General features: G+C 38.6%; 1 protein-coding gene across 3 annotated transcripts in view; it reads right to left on the bottom strand.

Moving 5' to 3' along the window:
* Positions 1-2115: 2115 nt before the first annotated feature.
* Positions 2116-23355, bottom strand: part of B4GALT6 (beta-1,4-galactosyltransferase 6) — a 66733-nt gene continuing 45493 nt past the window's right edge. For all 3 annotated transcript variants that reach the window (XM_032310299.1, XM_032310300.1, XM_032310302.1), the window contains 6 exons: positions 22105-22229; positions 16706-16822; positions 9512-9699; positions 6487-6609; positions 6106-6207; positions 2116-5611 (listed from right to left, as the gene is read on the bottom strand). In XM_032310299.1, coding sequence (XP_032166190.1) covers positions 5464-5611; positions 6106-6207; positions 6487-6609; positions 9512-9699; positions 16706-16822; positions 22105-22229 — 803 coding nt within the window. In that variant the 3' untranslated portion in view covers positions 2116-5463. The remainder of the gene's footprint in view (positions 5612-6105; positions 6208-6486; positions 6610-9511; positions 9700-16705; positions 16823-22104; positions 22230-23355) is intronic.

Raw genomic sequence — 23355 nt, 5'->3', positions numbered from 1 at the left:
TCACACCAGCCACATCGCAAGTGCTCAACAGCCACATATGGCTACAGGCTACCACACTGGACCGCACAGTCCCAGAGCATTTCCAGCACAGGACAGTGTTAGCCAGTGGTCCCAGAAATTGAGTTACTGATCAGAGGAGAATGGAGAAAGAATGGGAAGCAGAGAAAGAAGGGTCTTCCGTGGAAACTGGGAAAAAAGCAGGTGAAAAAGCTAAGCCCAAAAGCCAAGGTAAAGAGTAAAAGCAGTAGAAGCCCACATGGCATTTAATTTTCTTAGTCATAATACTGAGAGAAGCTATAAGTTACTGGATACCTTCCATAAGCAAAGTATTGGAATAGGTGCTTGCTTCCCCACGCTGTCTACCTAAAATCACACAAGCCTCTGAGCAAACGGAGCCGGATTGCCACTTGCTGCATTTTTCCTCACGACTATTACTAAAAGTTAGTTTTGCATCTTTGCCAGTTTTACTAATTGTTTACATGCATTATCATGTATAGATAGGGTAATCACTAACTTCATTTCCAAAAAGAATCAAAGAATGCAGTATAATTTTAAAAATATCATCTAAGATAATTTGCATGAAAGAAAAGCTTATCACCCTCAAGTCGAAAGCTGACTTAATTATAAGCCAAGTTTTTGCTCAGCGTGTCAGGTGCTGCTGCGTTCATTTCTCTGTTAGGATCAGCTTATTTAAGTTCTTCAGCAATCCTTGGGTAGTTCCTATCATCCTCAAACATAAGATCAGGAAACTAAAAACCACAGGGGTTTAAAATTTTGCTAAAATGTCACAGTAAACAATGGGGAGGGCCTCTAAATTCAAACTCAGGTCAGTCTGATTCTGGAGTCGTTGCTTATAACCACTGCCTTCCACACAGTCCTATTAAAAGTTCACTATAAATCCTCAAGATTTATTGTAGACAAACAATGACCTCCACCCTTCTGATGCATAGGGTTTAAAGAAACATTCTGTGAGAAACAGAAGTTTCTCCCACAAAGATACTCAAGTGGCCTAATACTGTTTTAGTAAAATATAAAACCAACGTTTGCAGAGGACACAATTGAGCACTTCATTTCATAGTGTATAGGTTTTTACATTGTTTCCATGTCTGTTTTATCCACAAAAGACAGTAAATTCCACGAGTGTAGGTAATGTCTGAGATCAAAGACCTCACTGATGGAGTTAGGAGAATGAAATTAGCAACAAAATTCAGATCCACCAAAATGTGTTACAGAAATGTGTTGAGAAAGATACAAGTTTTATTTTTACAACCTATATATTTTTCTTTTAGTTATAGTATAATTTTCAGTGATATAGCACTATGTTCTCTGAAGTCATTTAAATTAAGAGCAATATAGTAATATGCTCCTCAAGAAGAACGTTCTCTAAATAAAACAATCTGGATCCAGAATATCTCCACAACCTTAAATCCATGTGTTTAATATAGGACAAAAAATACAGATATAAGATCATTCAACTGAGTTGGCATGTTTCATCAGAGGACACATTAGTACCATAGGTAGGAACCTGGTCCAGACTAAGCCAACTCAATTTTATGGCTCTGTATGATTTAAATGACTAAATGATTATGATTTTACCATTGGCTTTGTGACGTACAGTGTCAATATCTCTATAGCTCATACTATGTATAAAAATTAATAGTAATTCATTACATAAATAATTTAAGTTGACAAAAGTCATGATTTCACATTGCAGGCTCAGATACAAATCTAGTCCCTAGGTATTATCTGCCTTAAAGATCTTCAACACTACTTGATACCTAGAAAACAAGAAGGGCACTGAGGACAACAGACCAGCTTAGTTTACTCAAGTTGTGTAGGAGAAGAAATGTTAAAAATGACTCCTTAAATATTCTTCTTGGTAAAGTAGTATACTAATTGTACTGATGAAAATATTTAAATTTTGAGATCATTAAATGTATTTAAACTGCTGCAAAGGCAAACACAATGGCCGCTTTATGCTTCTACTGCCATCTTGTGCAACCAAGGTATTCATGAGCAGTTCTCCTCAAAATTAGGAAAACAAACACAATAAAAAAACCAGGTAAGCCCCCAAAAGTTCCTGAGCGAAAATAATTAACAGTGTCACATGGAGTCTTTAGAACATTATATTTCATAAAAGACAATGATAAAAAAGTACAAACATTTCCATGAGAAGCAAAAAAAAATAAAAATAAAAATGAGAGTACAAGAAATTACTAGCATTTATTTCAGTGCATTTATGTAGAAGCCTTTCAGATCTAATAAATAAAATTATCTTAAGTATACTTCCTCCTTCTGATAAACAATACTATGGCCATTTTAGATCTCTCAGTTGGCATACTTGCAAATACAAGGCAACAAATCTAGAGTACTAATATTCATCTGAAAAGTACAAAGAGAAATATAGCAGATACAAGCAGAGGCCAAACAAAATGACACAAAAGTTGCATTCACTTGTAGGAAGCCTCCAAAGGAAGGACGGTACTGTTGTATTGGTCATTTTCCCATTTTGTTTTAAAATCAGTATCAATAGTTTGGCTGGAAAAGAAGTCTAGGCAAGTTTTTAACACGTAATTATGTATTTGGATAATACTGTAAATAAGTTTTCTGGTTGAATACCTTTTCACAAAATACAAACAAATTTAAATGTAGATTTAAAAAAATACTCATGTCTACACTTTTCCCTCTCTTTTCTATAAATAGGCCATTAATCATTACTTCTCTCTCGAGCTGACAGGTACTACATAACTTTCCCAGTTAGTGCCAAAGGACCTCATGATAGCCCCATGTCCACATATATGTTTCTTGACTTTGAACCTAAGAAATACAACAGGTAAGTTATCAGAGGATGTCTTCATAATTTTAGAAAGGTTTCAACTTGCTTGATTTGATTTGTTCAGAAATACAATACTTTTTCTGTTGGCGTACCTCACATTGCACTTCATATAGAGTCGGCAATCAATACACATTCCCAAAGAAATCCACCAAACATGACAATAAAAGAAATTTCCATTTGCAATGCATTTGTTAAATTTTATGCAATAGATTTATTTTCATAAAATGAAGATAACTGAGCAAAACTCTCTATCACCCTTCCAGAAACATATAAAAGTCATTCTTTATAGGCAAAAATCAATTTTAGGTGTGCATGTGAAACCAAAACAAAACAAAGAGGGTAAAAGCGAAAAACAAACTAATGAGATGATTTTCACAGGATGACATACCGTATTCAAAACTGAAGAGAGCAAAATAACATGGCTCACTCATAAAACAAAAATGGCTGTTAGACTTAATCCAAGAAAATAAGGCAGATACTAGTAGAACTGAGTTCTCCTAAAACTGTAAAATGTGTATCAAAATGAGAATTCCAAAATGTGGGCCACTCCACATTAAAAAGCAAAAAATATGTTTTACGAGTAAGACTCAGAAACAGCCCTAATTTTCCCCACAGTTAAAATATGTAAGTATTAAAAAAATATTTAAGTATTATTGGGTTAACTACGCCCCTACTATCCTGTTAGTGATCACAAACGTTAACATTCCCAACCGACTTTCATTTCACAATTAAAAAAACTGCATTGGCTATGAGACCAAAATGAACAGATATGCAAATTCAGAACAAATTTTTTTTTACTTTTCAGAGTTTGATTTTTTGTGATTTTGAGGACCACTAAAAAAGTGGGAGATATATATTTTGGACATACTGCTAGAGAAATAAATACAGAAAATTCTGTTTGTATCATAAGGGAGAGTGAACAGTTTTTTCAAAGTATAAGAATTTCAATTATGTTATGATTTGGTTTGTGGTCATTTGTATTATTACTACTGCCATAAAAGATGGTATTTCAAAATTAAACTCAAACCTGAGATAAATAACCATATTTCTGTTTTAGGTGAACCATCTACGAGGCAAATATTATCCCAACATCCCTCATAGATAGATTTCTACTGTTCTTCATTGTTTTTGAAGATTCACTTTATGGATACCTAATTTTTTTGTTTTAAATTTGTGAAAATATCAAGATATTTTCTAGAATCTTTGGTTACCTATAGTTGATAATTTTCAAAATAAGGATGTTGTTTGGTTTTGTCATGAAAACTTCATCCAAATTTAAGATCAAGTAATATACTGGATGTCAGGTAGTGTTCTCAGAGAAGTACCCTAGAACATCAATTCATTTAAATAACTGATTATATATTTTAATATAATTCTATTAAATCATTTCAGTGAGGCAATTTTAAGAATACCAGGAATGTAATTTCTTAAAAGTGAAAAAAATATATAGTTCTAATAAAACTGGTTGACATTAAAGGTTCCCTTCAAAAACTTGAAATTCTATGAGTCTGAGAACTAAACTTAAAATTTGTTTTTATCTACTAAGCATTTATCTTCATAAAAATAGAACATTTAATTTCTTATCTAATATTATAATTCATTTGTATAAGTACTACTGGGTTTTCCATAGCTCATTCTTTTAAAAAAATTGTTTTGATTTTTTTTTTAAATGAAAATTGTTTTTTGGCTCTTCTGAACTAGAAATAATAAAAGTGCTGTTCACTATGAATTAAAAAAAAAAAATACAGTGTACAAACACACGCTACCTCAGGAAGATTTTTTGAGGCACAAAATCCCTGACAATTACACCAAAGATACATGAAAGACAGTTAACATAAAGAGGTCCTTTATATCATGTTAACATCACAACGTTTAAGATTTTCTTGGTAATACTCATGCAATATGCATAAACAATATGGTTGTGATTTAGCAAAATCTGATGGGATTGCAAGCAAGGAAAAAAACAGGTAATTCCGGTAGGAAGAAAAGTGATCTAAGTACTTTCTTCTTACCCTTTAAAACCCTAGGGAAGTTGTGACTTCTTCCACACAAAAGGCTGAAGGTCTAAAGCTCAAAACTAGTATAACAGTTTACTGTAGTAGTTGGCTGTCAATTATTGACAGTTCCTTCATTTCACACAAGGGTTAACCTTTGCTTAGTGACATAAATTTGCATTGTTTTCTTCCATGCAAATAAAAAATGTCTATAAAAGTCCGATAAAGGCATAACCAATTACATGCAAAACTGCAACACATCTTTTTTTTCAACAATTTGAACACGTAAATTTACATCACATATATACAAAACATGTTTAAACAGAAATAAAGCATTCTCTTGAATTAAATTATATATTTTAGTATAAAAATTTTCTCTTTGTAGGGAGCTCTCTTAACTTCCAGATTTCAGCAAGGGCTTTGGGTATCTGCAGTGCTCGCTGTGGGGGTGTGTCTCAGAGAAGAGGGTGGGTGATGGTCTCTAATCTCACGCTGTAAACACTGGGGGCTGCTGGCTCTCCTTCTCATCACAGCAGGGCACCAGGACACACCCACTCACTGACCTCCAGTAAGAGCAGGCTCCTAGTTGGTGATCCAGCATTGCAGTCTGTGTTGCCTTGAGAGCTGTTTCCTTTAGTAGTCCTCAATGGGAGCTAACTCTGGCATGAGGTTTACAGATATATTTGTATACAACCTGTCAACCAGTATTTTTGGCGTATATATTAAATTGTTCAACCCATCGATGTACTGACGCTCTTTTGAATATCTTAGCAATTTATACCTATGGTGTTAGAGAAAAAAATGAAAAATAACAGGAACACGTTCAAAAAGAAAAACTGATGACAAATATGGTCAGGGTCATTCTACAATTAAAGCATTTAAGCTTTTTCAATTTTTACTTTTCATATATAATTAAAGATCTTTTAAACCATTATCTAAGTTAGCATTTTTACTAGTTTTAAAAAGCCTCCTGAAAAAATTATTTTGCACACTTACAACTCAGACATCCTTAAGAAATAAAATGTTTTATGAAATAATACATCTTATGTTAAGGGAACACTTTTTATATAAATAGTTAACCGGGCTCTTTAATATAAATATATACATATCTCTCCTCAAAGTAAGCACAAAAATATTTTACTTCTATAAGAGAAAATAAGATCAACAGAAAATTCCCTGCCAAAGATTTTTTTGAGGCTGCAATGTTTTTTAACAAATTTTTCATACATCAAAATATTCTGAAACCTTTTTATCTGAAGGTGATATTAAACTTACCGTCCTAAAAATTGGACTTCACCTCGATGGTGATGAGGAATAGACTTGTATTTTCCCAAGTCTCCCTCTGGCCTTGTTACATTGTATCCAGCATAGTGAACTCTACAAAACATGGAAATAAAAATATAAAGGAATAAACTGTGACATAAAAATTGACTACCTGAATTTAACTTGAAATGCAGAAGAAGGCTCTCATTAGAGTGGTCAATAATTTCAGAAGGCACTCTTAATATGAAAGGCAGAAACACAAAGCAGGATTTAAAAACCTCAAAAATTTTCCATCCCCAAAAATCTTTTCTTGGAATAGCAAAGTGCAAATGTAACTAACAGAAAGGAAATTTATACAAATTCTATTATTAAGCAGTTTGTATCTCAACATACCTATTCCAAAGGTCATCATCTTCTCCTCCCCATCCCCAGAAGGCATTAGGAAAACCATTAATCTTTCTAAATTGTTCCACTGTCAGTCCACTTACACCACCAAAAAACTCTTTATATGGAAGACTAAAAAGAAAGCAGAATACAGCATTCTAAAAATGAAATCAAAACAGTTTGCCAACTGAAATCTAGTTTTCAGTCTTATATGTGCCTTACAAAATATATTCTTATTTTCCATATAAACAATTGTGCAGATTAAATCACATTCTGGGAAATATAAAATACACCAAGAAAGAAAACATTTTCACAAAATATCTATGTTAGGTAAAACACTTGTGATAAATGAAATTTAATACTCAATATTGTTATTTTGTAAGACTCACAACGCAGTGTTCAAAAATTGGTAAGACTTCCACACCAAAGCAAACTTGATTAAATACATCAATAGTTGTCAATGCAATGTTAGATGCTGTTAAGCTAATAAAGTATTCTAAATCAATTGAACTTAATTATAAATGCATCACTTATTATGTAGATAAACCAGGATAAAAATAAATTAGTAATTACAACTCTAGCATTTAATTTTGAAATGACTAGCTGCCTGTTCCAATAATAATCATACCTGTTTGGTATAATACCGTAATATGCACAGATATTTACAAATATATTATCTTTAATGTACTAATATTTAGATAAATCACTTTTTGATTGAGATATAATAGACATATAACACTGTATTCATTTTAGGTTTACAACATAATGATTTCACATACATATATACTATAAAATGATTACCACAATAAATCTAGCTAATATCCATCACCATACACAGTTACAGAATTCCTTGTTTTCTTGTGATGAGAGCTTTTAAGAACTATTCTCTTAGCAACTTTCAAATATATAGTAGAGTATCATTAACTCTAATCCCCATGCTGGACATTACACCTCCAGGACAAATATAACTTACAACTGAACTTTGTACCTTTTAACCCCCTTCAGTCACCACCCCCTCCACCGGCCCACCACTTCTGGCAACCACCAATCTGTCCTCTGTATCTATGAGTTTGTCATTTGTTTTAGATTCTACATATAGGTGAGATCATGCAGTATTTGTCTCTTGGAGAAATGACTACTACATTTTCAAGTTTGGATTTAGTTTCCTTACCTTTCCCTAACTCATACACCAAGGAATTTGGCAAATCAAGTTATTTGTTTAGATATAGATTGGTTTTCTGATCTCAAGGGAGCACCCCTAGACTTAGTTCTGAGTAAATTCTTGTGGCCCCAACTGTACTAATGGGAAGTGGTACAGCAGGGCCCCTGCAGAAGTCAGGTCAATGTGGGGGGGCCAGCAGGGAAAATCTGACCATGCGCAGCATCTAGAAACCGAGCTGAGGGAAATCCGGCTGGGACTATAGCAAAGCTGCCTCAGAGAAGGAGAGCAGATCTCATTGTTTTTGTGGGAGGACTGTCATCTCCTCTCATTCCCTGTGGGAAGAAGTGCTGGGTGCCCACGGAGATCCGGTGTGGGAGAAGCAGCTCCTGCATGGACTCAACGGGTGAGGAAGAAAGCAGTCTTGGCCCCAATGGCTAGAGGCGCCCAAGGACAACCACAGTGTCCCAGGAGATGGCACGAGGTTTACATCTGGGAGGTAACGGTCCTGCTTATATCACGAGCTGGGGGTCAGCAGGGCTGACAAGTATTCGTGGCACTTGTCATGGCATGGGCTTCCCACGCCAGCTAGATTATTCTTCCTCAGGCTACTGGTTTGGGAGAAACCCCAGATCAATAGATAGGTAGATATGGATAAGGGCGTGTGTGTTTTCATTAACATGTATAAACTGGTAAGCACATTAATTCCATTTATTGTTCTGTTTAGGTGCAAACAATCGATTGTACTATATCCAAAATGAAGAAAAATTGGGTAAAAGGAAGACATAATAAATAAAGAAGAAAGAGAGTGGGAAAGAAAAGTATTCTTTTCCTGTTCTAGTGCTGATTCACCTGGTCATGTCCTTAGCACTTTTTGCCTCCCCCTACCCTGTAGGTCAGGCAGCAGGCACAGCTGTGAAGTAGGGAACATCGCCTTTGCTCCAGGCTTACAACTGAACCTTCTGTTCTGCTCTGTCTTCTCTCCACTTCCATCAACCAATGAAAACTGTGATGACCTGCATGCTTCAATGTCAACTTAAGTTACTGTCACAGCTCCAATGACTGTTTACATTTCAAGGAATGTGCAGTCAGAGAGCAAGAAAGGTCTGCCTCTTATTAATAAAGGCAAGACAAGAACTTATAACTTAGAAAGAAGACACACTACAGAGAAAGGGCCTTCTCCGCACCATAATAAGTCACTGGAGAAGGGGAAGCAGAAAGGAGCCACCACGGGGGTTGCACGGGTGGCTCAGTCGGTTAAGCGTCTGCCTTTGGCTCAGGTCGTGATCCCAGGGTCCTGGGATCAAGGTGCTCACTGCGCTCCTTGCTCGTCCGGGAGCCTGCTCCTCCATCTCTTCCCCACTCGTGTTCCCTGTGTGTGCTCTCTGTCACTATCTCTGTCTCTCCCAAAGGAATAAATAAAATCTGAAAAAAAAAAAAAGAAAAAGAAAAAAGAAAAAAGAAGGGAGCCACCGTGGGCTCCATGCACCTATTCAGGGCAGGCCCAGGGTGTGTGGTCTCCTACAGTCCTAAGGTCAGACTCTACGACTCCAACCATCAAGAAAACCAACATGCCAGGATAGAAGGAACGAACCAAGTCCTATCACTGACACGTGAGGAACCCTAAGTTAAACCTACTTTTGCCTCACATAGAGCCCAGGTTCTCTTTCCCATCTACCCAAATGCACATCTCTGTGAGGAAGCGCCTAGATGGCGGGTGAGTGACTATCCCCAGCTCCCTGTGAAGACCAAGTGGAGTGCAAGATCTCTCAGGCTTTTGAGCCCTCAGATCCAGGCACACTGAGAGAGCTACCCTTTCAATGACATGATTTTTAAGTATACGGTCTGCTCTCAAGAGGAAGGCTTATTACTCACATATACATGTATTTATCCAGCTTCGCTGCAAAATGACGTGGCATTTCTCCACAGCCGTAATAGTTTCGGTCATTCTCGGGTAGATGATCCACATCATGGAAGATGACGCAGTCCCAGACACTGTCTTTCATGGCCTCTTTGAAGCCCACATTGAAGAGCATCGCACGGTTAAAAGGCTGTGTGCCAGTCTTCACAAAGGAAAACAGAAACGTAGTCAGGCTTTGTCATCTGACTTTGCTCTATGGTTTTCTAACTTGTTGAATCATGGTCAAATAATAAGAGTAAATACATCCAAATAAACTAGATAAAACAAGAAAACATGTCAGGCTCTCCAAATATGCTGTTTAGATTTAGTTACTACATCCTTTTGTACTTTGGTCACATATAAGAAAATGCTGTCATCTAGTGCATTTACGGGATGTTTCCATTTTACTTCAAATACATCAGAATACAGATCACTTATGACAGGGAGAAAAAATTAAAACCATTAAAAATAATATAGGTTGTGGGGCGCCTGGGTGCCTCAGTCGTTAAGCATCTGCCTTCAGCTCAGGTCATGATCCCGGGGTCCTGGGATCGAGCCCCACATCAGGCTCCCTGCTCATCAGGGAGCCTGCTTCTCCCTCTCCCACTCCCCCTGCTTCTGTTCCCTTTCTTGCTGAGTGTCTCTCTGCCAAATAAATAAATAAAATCTTTAAAGAATAATAATAATATATGTTGTATTTTTCAGTGAAGCTTTCCATATGTGTCAAGGCTAAGAGAAGCATGAAGTTAACTGGGACAGGACAAACAGTAGGCCTCTGCTTACAGAACAAGGCCAGTGAGAGCTAATTCTGTACTGTTAATTCTTATAATAAAGACACCAACATTTTGAGAGACATAAAGAAGTGAAACTTACTAAACAAAACCCAACTTCCTTTATTACAACCATTTACCTTTATTATTAAGAAAAGTCTATTAATGTGCATGGGCAACAAACACTTCCTCTTTTTCTTATTCTTGCTTATGATACAGACCAAGAACACTTTAAGGGACAAGAAGATGGGAACTTATTACACAGAACCCAACTTCCTACAGAATATTCACTTCCCTTTATTCATGAGGGAAATTATATAAAGGTGCACCGGCAATTAAATTGCTTCATTCTGTATCTGAAGGAAATTAAACAGCAATTATCCATGCCTTCGCAATATTTCTCAAAATCATTTCCAAACTCAAAAATAAAATAAGATGATGACAGAAGCAAGTGAGATACACAGCACAGTCATCACCAGAGGGCTGCTGCCGAAGGGAGAAACTAATTTCCTGTCCCGAGTCCTGCATGAACTTCACTTTACTTTTACTTTTCACTTTCCTTTTTACAGCTTCTTTCTTCACCATTGAAAAGGAGAATAAAAAGGAAAGGGAGGTAAGTTAAATTACAGTGTCACTACTGGCACATCAACGTCAGTGTGAACAAATTCCTTTCAGGTTTTAAAAAATTGGTTTTATTAAGTGTGGACATAATGCTTTATGGCTTATAATCAAAATAAGAAGTCTAACCCATCTAACCCATCTTCACCTTCCAAAAGTAGAGCATTTCACCTCCTGTAGTAGTTTATCCGGCACTTCTCTCCATATTGCAAGGTGATGAGAGTTCTGACTCTCATTAATGTTGAGCTAATAATGGCTTCATTAATGTTAGACATTGTCTACTGACTTCCTACCCTGGCCACTGAGGATTCACACCATACTCACTGCCCCTCCATCCATTTTCCCAATACAGTTATATCATAATTTACATCATTAGGACTGCATAAATATTTCTTGAGTACAGGAGCACCTGAGTGGCTTGAATGGTTGGGCATCTGCCTTTGACTCAGGTCATGATCTCAGGGTCCTGAGACTGAACCCCACATTGGGCTCTCCACTCAACGGGGAGTCTTCTTCTCCTTCTCCTTCTGCCTTTGTGTTCTCGCTCTATCTCAAATAAATTTTATACACACACACACACAGATTCTTGAGTGCCAAGTGAATTATGATGCTGGCTTTTAAACTGGGATTAATAACCAGCTTCTGTTTTCTTACTTTTCTATTATTATTTTGTACAAAAGCCCCAACAGATAAACATTTTACTTATTAATAATTGATGTAATTCGAGCACATCAAGTCATCTATCAACTCCTTTTCTACCTCCTCAAGCCCAAAGGCATTTCCCACTGCCCTGGATTCTTGCTCCAGTCTGGAGAGGTCTAACCATGGGCACCTCTCATCCCAGGACTTCTTCATTCCCTGGCATCACCCCTGTCCCTGACTTGGCTTTCTCTATTTGTAAAGGCACATCCCTCAACAGCTTCCTAAGTAAGAGTCCATGAAAAAAAAAAAAAATCAATATAGCTAGCTAGCTATCATCAGTCTACCTTACAACTGATTGACATTTGGCTGGGTAAAAATTTCTAGGTTAAAAATCACAATCTCTAGAATTAGTTTTTTTAAATTTTATTTATTTATTTGTCAGAGAGAGAGAGAGAGAGAGAGAGAGAGAGAGAGAGTGTGTGTGTGTGTGTGTACAAAGCAGGGGAACAGCAGGCAGAGGCAGAGAGAGAAGCAGGCTCCCTGCTGAGCAAGGAACCAGAGCCGGGACTCGACCCCAGGACCCCGGGATCATAACCTGAGCTGAAGGCAGGCACTTAACCCAAACTGAGCCACCCAGGTGCTCCTCCACTAGAATTATAAAGGCCTGGATCCACAATCTTCTAGCTGTCAGCATTACTGAGAAGTTTCCTATGATCCTGATATATAATCACTGGAAATTCTACAGAATTTCTTCTTGATACCTTCTCTTTTTAATTCGTATTCTAAAATTTCAAAATAACACGCTTCACAGTGGATCTAGATTTTATTCATGTGTACCTGTGAGTTCCTTCAATCTGAAGACATGCCTTTCCTCCTGGGAAACTTTCTTACATTATTTCTTTGGACTTTTCCCCCCTACTCCCCCCAGTTTCTGTGTGCTCTGCTTTTCCAGAACTTGGATTAGTGAATCTACGGCTAATTGTGAGCAGGGAACTGGGACAACAACCACACAGATGCCGTCTCTCTGCTCCATGACATCTCGGCCTGGCCTGGAAGATCCGCTTCTGGGGTGGGGGGCGAGGGGGTGGGAGCTCGCTCACACAGCCAGCAAGATGATGCTGCCAAGTTGGTTTCCCCTCCCCAGGGCTGCCCGAGTGTCCTCGTGACCTGGCAGCTGGCTTCCCTGACAGTGAGGGATCCAAGAGACCAAGGCAGAAGCAGCCTTGTCTTTCTGACCTGCCCTCAGAAGTCACACACTGCCATTCCTGCAGTCTGGCTGCCCAGGCAAGTCAGCTCATATTCGCTGTGGGAAGAGACGACACGAGGCCTGGCTGCACAGAGGCAAAAATCCTTGCGGGCCGTCTGGGAGGTGGTTACCCCGTGACATACTGGTACTGACTGATCGTCTTAATTTCTTACGTCTTGTTCTACTTTAGGAGTTATTTTCTTAAGTTTATCTTCCAGCCATTGTACTCAGTTTTGTTTAGTTCGGACATTTTCGTTTACAGTAACATCCTTATTCCGACTACTCTTCCTTTATGATGCCCTATTTTTGCAGATTCATGATCTTTTCGCTCTGTGGATATTGATTATGAGCTTTTGTTGTTCTTTTAAGATTCTCTCTGTTTCCTTCATTGTCCCTATTCTCTACACTCCTTCTCTTGGATTGGTTTTATCCCCTCTTGTGCAAGCTTTCTTCAAGATCGGAGTAGCCTTGGCATTCGTGCTTGAGAGTGAGGCTCTAAAAAGCTGGGGAGAGTCTCCGCGAAGCTATGAGAGCTCTGTGGCATCCCGCTTTTGACTCAAACACATACACCACACATGCACATACACCACACCGGTGCATAAGCAAATCCTTACACCAAACTAAAATATAAAACCAAAAGCTCCATTCCCCCCCCATGCCCTACATGTTGACAGCCCAGAACATGGCAACACCCTTGTTCAAGACACACATGCCAGCACTGCGGATGGTTCTCTGTCACTCACAACACACATCTGATTTGTCAGCAGGAATGTTACTTTCAAGCTGACGGAGTCAGCCAAACCCCACCACAGCTCACCTCCCCGTCAGCGACCGCGGCAGCACAAGCCCATGTCTCCTCCTGCCGGACTTCTGCAAAGCGCCACAGCTGCCCTTGTCTCTGTGCCTGCCTCACTCTGCCTGCTCTCACCACAGTCATCTTTTCAAAGCCTCAGTTAGATTATGTCACTGATTTACTGAAAACCCTCCAGTGTCTTCCAGCCTCACTGGTGATAATCCATGTCCCCACCCTGGCTTGTCCGCCCTCCATTTTTGCTTCTCACGCCCTCTTGGACTTCTTCCCTAACACCATCCCCAACCCGGCACTCCAGTACTGGACAGACACACAGGCCTGGAATCCACATCCCATCACATGACTCCAGGCTATCCCAATGTTGCCTCCCCCAGGAGGCCTTCCCAGAGCAGTCTGTATAAAAGGGCACATCTCCCTACCTTTACTGCTCTCTCTGCCCTTTTACCCCCGAGCCCCTCCTGACATATCACAAGTTATGTACTGTCCATCTCTCCTCATCAGAAAAATGGCCTTGCCTTGCTGAGCTCACTGCTGTAACCCCATTGTTGCATGAAGGAAAGGGCTTCATGGAGCTGATAAGGCAATGAGCTGGATCTTCCTTTGGAAATTTCTAAATATTAGATGAGGCATCTTTTCCCTGGGGCTAATCTGTTTCTCTAACAAAGATACTAGTCATGCCGTGCCTCAGTTGGAGGGGTTGGGGGGGATTCATACCTAACTGCTGGCTTCAAAAAACTAGACAGAGAAAAGGCCCGAGGGATCCCTAGAGCTGGCATGCAAACTTACTTAGCCCCTCTGTTCCAAAGCCTCCCAAGCTGAGCTGGGCTAGCAGACTCAGGACTTTCTGTGGTGTGGGTTCTCCAGAGGACAAACTTAAACTTTGATTTTTTACAAGACACAATGGAGTAATCCCTTGGCAGCATAAGCAAAGATGGGGAAGTGGGAATTTGACTGTTTTGCAATCAAACTTTTAAACAACCCTGTTACTTTAGCCCTGTAATTCAGTCTACCTGTGACATCTTTCAACTGCCGGGATCCGCAGGACTTTGTCCAGCAAACTGACTCAACACTTGTCACCATCACCCTCCACGAGCATGTGGGTTTGAACATCCTCTGCTCTATTACAGGAGCTATGAGTGCCCCATCTGCTTCCTGACGTCCAGAAATGTGTTGCAATCTCTCAACAACCGACTCTTTTGTCCTTCTGGTTTAAAACTTTTTTTTTTTTTTAAGTTTTTTTCTTTCACTCTCGTTTTAGGAGTTTGAAAAAGAGAAGTGGTAAATGTATGTTCACTGTTCCCTATTTCACTGGGACTTCTAAGCTGTTCTTCAATTGCTTGGCTCTTCTGGGCACCAGTCCAGCAGAAGAATCACTCTTCTTTTTCATATGTGGTAAAAATGTTACTACCTCAAAACCACCCACCATCAGATACATGGGCTGAATTAATACTGATCAAGGCTGAGATTTAGACTTAAGTGGTTGATAAAATATGGATCTTAGCTGGTTTGTAAAGGTTGCTTCATCACCTACACAAAATAATTCAGCGGTGCTGGACTCTCAGAAGAATATACCTTTAAAAGCACAAACACAGTGCCCTCTTCCATAGCTCAGCTGGTAGAGAGGAGGACTGTAAAAACACAGACACACACATCTCACCTCCCTACACATTAGGAGACTGAAGTTTCAAAAAAGGAAACTAGCAGTTGGTAAAACTGACCTAGAGGTTTTTTAACTATGGCTATCATGAAAGAAGTTAAAAGTTTTGATTTGTTATCAGATTAAAAAAAAATCCATTTTCATAGTATAGGTTGTCACATTAAAAAGTACACATACACTATATGCATCACTGCATGGGAACAAATCACCTTAAAAAGGTGATTTACATACAGAGAAGTATAAGTTAGAATAAACACCAAGTATTTCTAGGGGGGGAAATATAGGCAAAAAGCTAAGAGGAGATCTAGAATAAGCCACAAAGGAGCTGGGAAAACATACTATATATAATAATCTTAGAAACATAATTTGAATATGTTTCACGAAAAAAAAAACACAACAAAGGAGCATTTAATAATATAAGCTAGGTCACTTTCTGTCTACTGATAAGTAAGGAAATCCATTTTTAGTCAGGTTTAGCGTGAGGAAAAAGAAGGAATATCGGGATAAAATGAGGTTATCAAGGTCAAAACCAAAAGTACCCAAATTGCAATATATTTGAAACACAAATGGAGTGCACCTTCTAGAAATGCTACCTAGAAATCACTGATAAAATTCAGCAAATGCCTCGTGCTTGGGAGGTGGGGATGGGGAAAGATGAGGGAAGAAATCAAAGACAATACTTTAAGTACAAAACTAGGTAATGACAGAGGTGGAAAAAACTAAAAGTATGGCAAATATCCTCAAAGGGTGCAAATAAGACTCAAAGAAATTGTAACGTATGGAATACTGAGATATGAAGAATATTTATAGAAAAAAAAATTAGCTGATGATATGAAGACTAATTTAAAAAATGTTTCTGGTGAGTGTTATGAAGTGTGTAAACCTGGCGATTCACAGACCTGTACCCCTGGGACTAAAAATACATTATATGTTTATAAAAAATTTTTAAAAATTTTTAAAAAGTCTCATTTTAATAGGTAAGACATGATTAAAAACAACAGGAGCACATCAACTGATAAATGGATTAACAAATGTGGCATATGTAACATACTCAATCCCAAATAAGAATTTACCCAAATATGAAACTAAAGATTCACTCTAAGCTAAACATTTTTAAATCTCACCATATCTAAGAATTTATTAAGGTCCAGTACACTTAGGTACCATTTTGAAAAATATTCTCACCTGGGACACTGTGTGGCTCAGTCGATTAAGTGTCCAGTTCTTGATTTCAGCTCAGGTCATGATCTCAGGGTTGTGAGATCAAGCCCCACATCGGGCTCTGCACTGAGCATGGAGCCCACTTCAGAGTCTTTCTCTCCCTCTCTCTCGCCCCCTCCCCTACCATTTACACACACGCTCTAAAAAAAAATAAAATTTTAAAAATTGTTTTAAAAATTGAAAGAAAAAGAGTAACATTCTCACCTGTTCAATGACATAAAAGGCAAATTCCAGCCTCTGCTTCTGGAGCATTGGAATCAGATGCAAGAAAAAAATCGGAAGATGTTCATGGCGATTACGGAAAGGAATGAGAACTGCCACCTTTAAAAACAAAATAGTCACATATATAAATAAATAGAACAGCAAGCCCTGGAGGTAAAGATAAAAACTGATCCTTAAAAAATTTCTGAAGGTTTTAAAGTCGTACCTTTATGGATCTTCTCACCAGAGATCCAACAGTGAGAAAACACAGACATGGCCCTTGCCTTTGTGCCACTTAGGGTCTTGTGAACCTGGGGAGGTATAAGTGGGCTCTGAAGGCCACTTCTTAGATTGCGTCTTTATTCTAACAACACCATGGGAAATCTTGGAAAGATTCATTAAAAGTGATAAAATCCCATTTGGGGATGGCAAACGCTCCCATGGAGAGTAGACTGGAAAAAGCCCAAAATAGATTCAGGTTGCTGGTTAGGACATTAATGCAATTAGTCAATACAAGAGACAATGGTAGCTATAACTGAGGGGAGAGTGGAGGAGAGGAGAGGTACATGAATTTTGAACCATTTAAGAAGTAAATTAACAGGACTGGTTTATGGATGGGATAGAAGGAGTTGGGGAAGGAATTGTCAAGAGTAACTTCTAGATTTTAAAGTAGATCATAAATAATAAATTCATGGTTTTTAAACTGAAATTAAGAGATCCCAATTGAATATCTACTATCCTACACGTGACCTACCTGGCCTACAGTTATTTTGAGAAATATAAAGGATATATCATAGAAGTATCATAATTATATTAATATCTTTCATTTAATCAAAATGCACAACTGAATTTTTGATACATGTTATATTTATTTCAGTGATAGGATAATACTGGGTTTAAAGTGAAGCTTAACAAAAAAAGTAATATAAACAGCAGAAAAGAGAGAAATTTATCTTTTTTAAGCAGCCAAAAAAATGTGTTTCTTACATAATCTAAAGGACAAAAGAAAAAAATGTATATATGGAAATTAAATGGTTTCTCAGTAAATCAATGTATCTTCTAATAGAAAAAAAATGTATTGGGACTCTGAAAATCAAGACTAAAAAACAACATCTACATAAAATGTGTTCATATAAAATAAGAATAAATGAATATTATCAATCATCACTTATTCAAATCCCCTATTTCCTGGATCCAAACTTTGTCATATAAGCTAAGTTGCCCTACAATTTAGATTTTGCTCTTGAAAAACTCAAATGTTTTCTAAACATTAGTTTTCTTTTAAAAAGCCCAAAAAGACAGTTTAGCAAAACTAAGAACATCTAAACTAGAAACACCACCACTAATTTTCCCTTAATGCAGGAAGGCACGATGGCCGCTACAATGCTGGTGTCTTCATGTTCACACTGTCTTACATTCGGTATGTGGCAGGAGCTCAAGAGGCTCTCGTGCCTCTGCCAGGCCCACTTTGGATCCCATTCCCATTTGGCTTTCTCATAAGGCACCTCTTGAACTGAGGACCACAAGGCTGCTGGAGCAAACCTACCCCACATCCAAGAGTCCCTTCGATCCACACCCCCGCCCCGTGACTGGGAACCTGCTGGTGGGAGTCACTGTCCATTGCTGGTGCAGCCACACTATTCCCAAATCAGTACAACTCCCAAACCTAGTAGGGACCCCTAGGTTCACTCTTAGGAGACTGAACTGCTACAAAAAGTCAAAGGAGAGGAAGGAGTCAGATGGCAAGAAAGACTCCTACCACTAGCCTTATCTGAAGTGAACAGCGTGGTAACTTCTGCAGAAATAAGCATCAAGCTTGCCCTTCCTCATCCTGAATTTGGCCACAAGTTAGCTGCCTAGGACATAATATAAATGGGCTATAAAAGCAGTTAAGAGAATTATGGATATTTAAGGAAAGAAGCTATTAAATGGCTGCTGAGTCCATGTTAATTAAATGCAATTACACTGAGTGATGAGTTTAACATCTAAGAATAAACAAAGTCATAGGCCATAATACAGTCCTTTGTTCAATGAAGGATTTAAAATATCAAGAGCTGTTTTTCTTTCTTAATCTTATAAAGAAACTGAGAATATGGGAAATGAAATTACCAGTGTCTTGGCAAATTCAAAATAAGCTAAACTGTTCTCTTAATAGCAAATAAATGTCCATTTTTTAATGAGACAGCTATCAAATATTTTGAATATTTTGCCTAAAGTAAAGTTTTTATTAAAACAAAGCTAAATCGTATCTTAGAAATTCATTTGGCATGTCCCTTCTTCTGGCTGTGGAATGACATTCTTAAAAAGTTTACAATTTATCACCTAAAAATGAAGATCTCAGTGTTCTGCAATAATCTATTTCAAGATTTAATAACCTCTGTTTCAGGGCATTTTTGGCGGGTACCCTAAGTTGCTGTTTGAGCTACTCTCCTGTTGATGTATTTCCAGTGGAAACACACAACATCTGGTTATTACCTTCTGCAAAATTACACTTCATCTTCATGAATCTATCCGCACCACCTCTTATTCAAGCAAAATTATCCCATTCAGTTTGCACTCACTTTAGACTCCTAATCTTACTGAATTTATGCACCTATTTTTCTCGTTTATTTTCTCTTATTCTGACCATGAGAAGATCAGCAAGAAAAGTGTTTACCACATGCTATTTCCCACCAAGTATCTGTCCTACTTTCAAACTTTGAGCACACCAGCAGCTACGGTGTCCCTGGGTAACCCGGCTCCACGCCTGCCCCCAGCGAGGGCTCACTAGTTTCCCACTGCCTAGGATGGAACACAGCGGAAGCCGCTGAGCTCTCATTCTCCACAGTGTTCCAGCTCCCTCTTTCTCAGCCTTCCCACTTCCAGTGTCCACAGGAGCTTCTCAACAGGAGGCACTTGATAAAAAAAGGTTCTTGTCCCTTCCCACCAAGGGCATCAGAATGTCTGAGCACTATGTTCAAGAATCATTTTTACCTGGGTGGTTCTTCTGCACAGGTGTCTAAGACTCATCTCTGAGCCATCGGAGACGAGAAACAGAACCCCGTGCCTCTGAACAGACACATGCAACGAGCACTGCCTGGTCCTTTAGGTTTTAGACAGAAGTGGCTCAGACCTCCCACTGACCCCCAAATGGAAAGGCAAAGCCACAGGTGAAAACTTTACTTTGAATGTTCAGAAAAGCATTGCCATCTTTGCCTTCTACCCACCCCCTTCAAAATAAGCTTGCCTTCCTCCATAAGGCCTCCAACATGTGCTGAATTTTCCACTTGAACCTCCAGTGTTCAGCAACACCTGAGAAATTGCTGAGATCATTAGATTTGGAAGGTCTCAGTTCCAATTAATAGGCCATCAATGAACTTAGTTGTTTTTTGTTTTTTTTTAAAGAAAAAAAAAACTCAAATATTAAGAATCATGTTGGTAGCCCATGTGTAACATAAATCTAATAATTCTTTTTCTCCCTCTCAGCTCTGTTCTAAGATTGGAATGGGATGTTAGGAAAGTGTAAACAAGTCGGGGGCAGAGAGCGGACAAGGATAGTCCTTACTTAATTAGTTAAATATGGCAAATTCAAGTCACCTCTGAATGACGTCCAAATTTGGTCTCCTACCTTTAGCTGCATAGCTCAGAACTAGAAACCCTTCTGAGAAGGGTTTGTGTCAAGTTGAAATAAGAGCAGCCATTACCATACAGTTTCTTAATAAAATAAGCTTATTTTTAGATCCTTGAGTTAGCTTACTCCTAGGAACTCCACTTCCAATATTGTTACCTGGTCACTCACATGGAGTTTACCATCTACTAAAATCTTTAAAACAGGAACTACTTCTGTGCATGATATACCTACCTTTCTCCCAGAAAATGAGAAGAAAACAAACCATAAAATTTTAAATCCAGTGTCTGATACAGACCAATGAAGAAAGAACAAGAATACTTAATTTTTCAATCCCAAATTATTTTACCATGCACACCGGTGCAGCATGCTGTACCCCACACTGATACGTCTGAGGACCAACTACACACTACCCCACAGCCGCTGTGATTAATTGTGCTTTTTTCTCTCATTTGCATTCAATATACACACTCATCATCCAAGTAAGAAAAATAATTTATTTGCCTGGGACATTTTTTAAAAGTAGAATTGTGTAAATTAGACCCTATTTTACCTACAAGTGTGAAAAAAGTCAGTCATGAAATACGAAGATTCATTTATTAATGGAATCTGACCAGACAACTGTAAAATAAATGATCTGCCAAAATTTGAGCTGGAATCCATGTAAGCAGCTTTACAACTTGTTTGAGGCAAAAAAAAAAAAAAAAAAAACCCAAAAAAAAAACAAAAAAAAAAAAACCAACAACCAAACCTGTATTTAATAATTTGTCTCAAGACATTTATTTATCTCATAACCTCAATTCAACAAAACCAGGTTTAGGGCTTACCTTAGACAAGACAACATACTCTGCGTTAAGGATGCAGGTATAAATAACACACTTCCCCAAACACAAAGAGTTCAAGGCCAATGAAGTCAGAGGGCTTTTATCTAAATTCCCCTTCTCAGCAGTGATTTTGTGTACAAAAAGACATCTATTTTAGTAAAATACTAGTGCTGAAAAGAGGAATTGAAAACTCTTTCCAAATTAAGGCTATATCACAATCCTTGAGGATAGGATGTATGACTTAATCATATGTAGTTTTAACTTGAATTATGTGAATGCTACTTCCTACTCAAACATAACCGCCTTACCGGAATATGCACCCAACTAGCCAATTTCACAGTACTGTGAGCAACTCTGATTTAAATCACGGTTTTCAATTTATTTTAAGCAGCAGAGGCAGACCTACTCCCTTATAGTTTTTCAAACAAAACATTAATTAGAACTCTGACATGTCAAAAAGATAAAAAGCTTGTGCTCTGCCTTCTGAAATACCAAAGTTTTCCTTATTGCATCCCACAAGGACCTCTGAGCCGCCCCGTCAAGGTTTCGGGACTCTGAGGAACCCCAACATGAGACCCACCTGGAAATCTCGGTTCAGGACTTGGTGGGGCTATGCCTGCAGGTGACAGGAATCATTAGGGATAGCAGCAGGAGGCAGAGAAGGAAACAGGAAAACGGGGGAAAAAAGCGGTTTTCCAAGCCAATCTCAAGTGAGGCATTTATTAGCAGGATCTCCACGAGATGTACACGAGCACGTATTTTGTTAACACGCAGGTCTGGTCAGAGTCTTCACCAGGAATACTACTAGATCATACCTGAACTGTGAACACCTATACATTAAATGCAAAACTTCTGAGGTCTTAAATTTTCAAGAGACAAATGTATTTCACTGTATATCCTGAATCAAACGCACTTTTCCTCACTCAGACGCATAGGAACAATGACATTACTTAGGAAAAAATTTACCTCACCTTCCATCTGGGTTTACAGTCTTTAGGCCTCCAGTGACCTCCTGGCTCAATATCTAAATCCTTGGAGAAGAGTTGATGAATTTCATCAAAACTGATTTCACTTACATTGACATTGAGGAATCCCCCTAGAAGGTCAAACACGTGAAGAACTGTTTTAAAATGGAGCAAGACAGACAACAGTCAGTAGGGTGACGGCGTGACTTGGCTGCCAGGACAGTCCAGCGCACTCCTGTTATCACCACGTAACTGTTAGTCCCACCCCCTTTCGGTTCTCATCCGGATGATACCTGATATGACCACTCCACCGTCTTTGGTAAATAAGCTGAAGATAAATCAAACTGTTAAATTTTTTTGCTCTGAGTACTACCGTGAATATTTTACTATTCTTTCGGAAATGTTTGCATGTCATTACAAATTAGCTTATTATTGTAATGTTACAATGTGTTCAAGTCTCTTTTTTTTTTTTTTAAAGATTTTATTTATTTGTCATAGAAAGAGAAGCGAGAGCAAGCACAGGCAGACAGAGTGGAAGGCAGAGTCAGAGGGAGAAGCAGGCTCCCTGCAGAGCAAGGAGCCCGATGTGGGACTCGATCCCAGGACGCTGGGATCATGACCTGAGCCGAAGGCAGCTGCTTAACCAACTGAGCCACCCAGGCGTCCCTGTGTTCAAGTCTCTTAAAAGGACTTTTAGTTTCAACATAACCAACATAAGCAGCATGAGAGCACAGTGCATAACGGGGTTAATGAAGAAGTTAGATTGGCAGGGAGCTGCCGAATCCTACCTTCTGTGCACTAGGGACACTAAGGAACTTCTCTGTGCCTCAGCTGCCTTCTCTGTAAAAGTAGATGGTGACACCTGCCTCTCCATGTGGCAGCATCCACTAGACAAAATAATGCATGTGAAGGATCAAGCGGCATGTCGGCCACAAAGCACGCACTCGACATACACCAGCTGCTGTCACTCTCCTCTACTTCACTCACACTTCTTGAGAGAATTTGCAAACACAACTCAATGAATTTATATTCTTAGTACCTTACGCAGTATCCCCTTGATAGGCAAAAGTGGAAAACTACAGGCTTTTACGATGTTCCTGGCCTACTAGGCATTCGCTCTCTGAATTAACAAACATATTCCCAGAGGTGTTTTTACTAGCAGCTTCTCCACCGTACACCACTGATATAGGAATGACTCTTGGATGGAAAGCCATTCCATCCATCCACCTGTTAACCCAATCAAAAAAACGAAGAACA

The sequence above is a fragment of the Mustela erminea genome, chromosome 13, assembly GCF_009829155.1.
Source record: "Mustela erminea isolate mMusErm1 chromosome 13, mMusErm1.Pri, whole genome shotgun sequence".
In the NCBI taxonomy this organism is placed as follows: domain Eukaryota; kingdom Metazoa; phylum Chordata; class Mammalia; order Carnivora; family Mustelidae; genus Mustela; species Mustela erminea.
The sequence above is the reverse complement of the archived record's forward strand: the minus strand, read 5'-3'. Positions and strand labels throughout refer to the sequence as shown.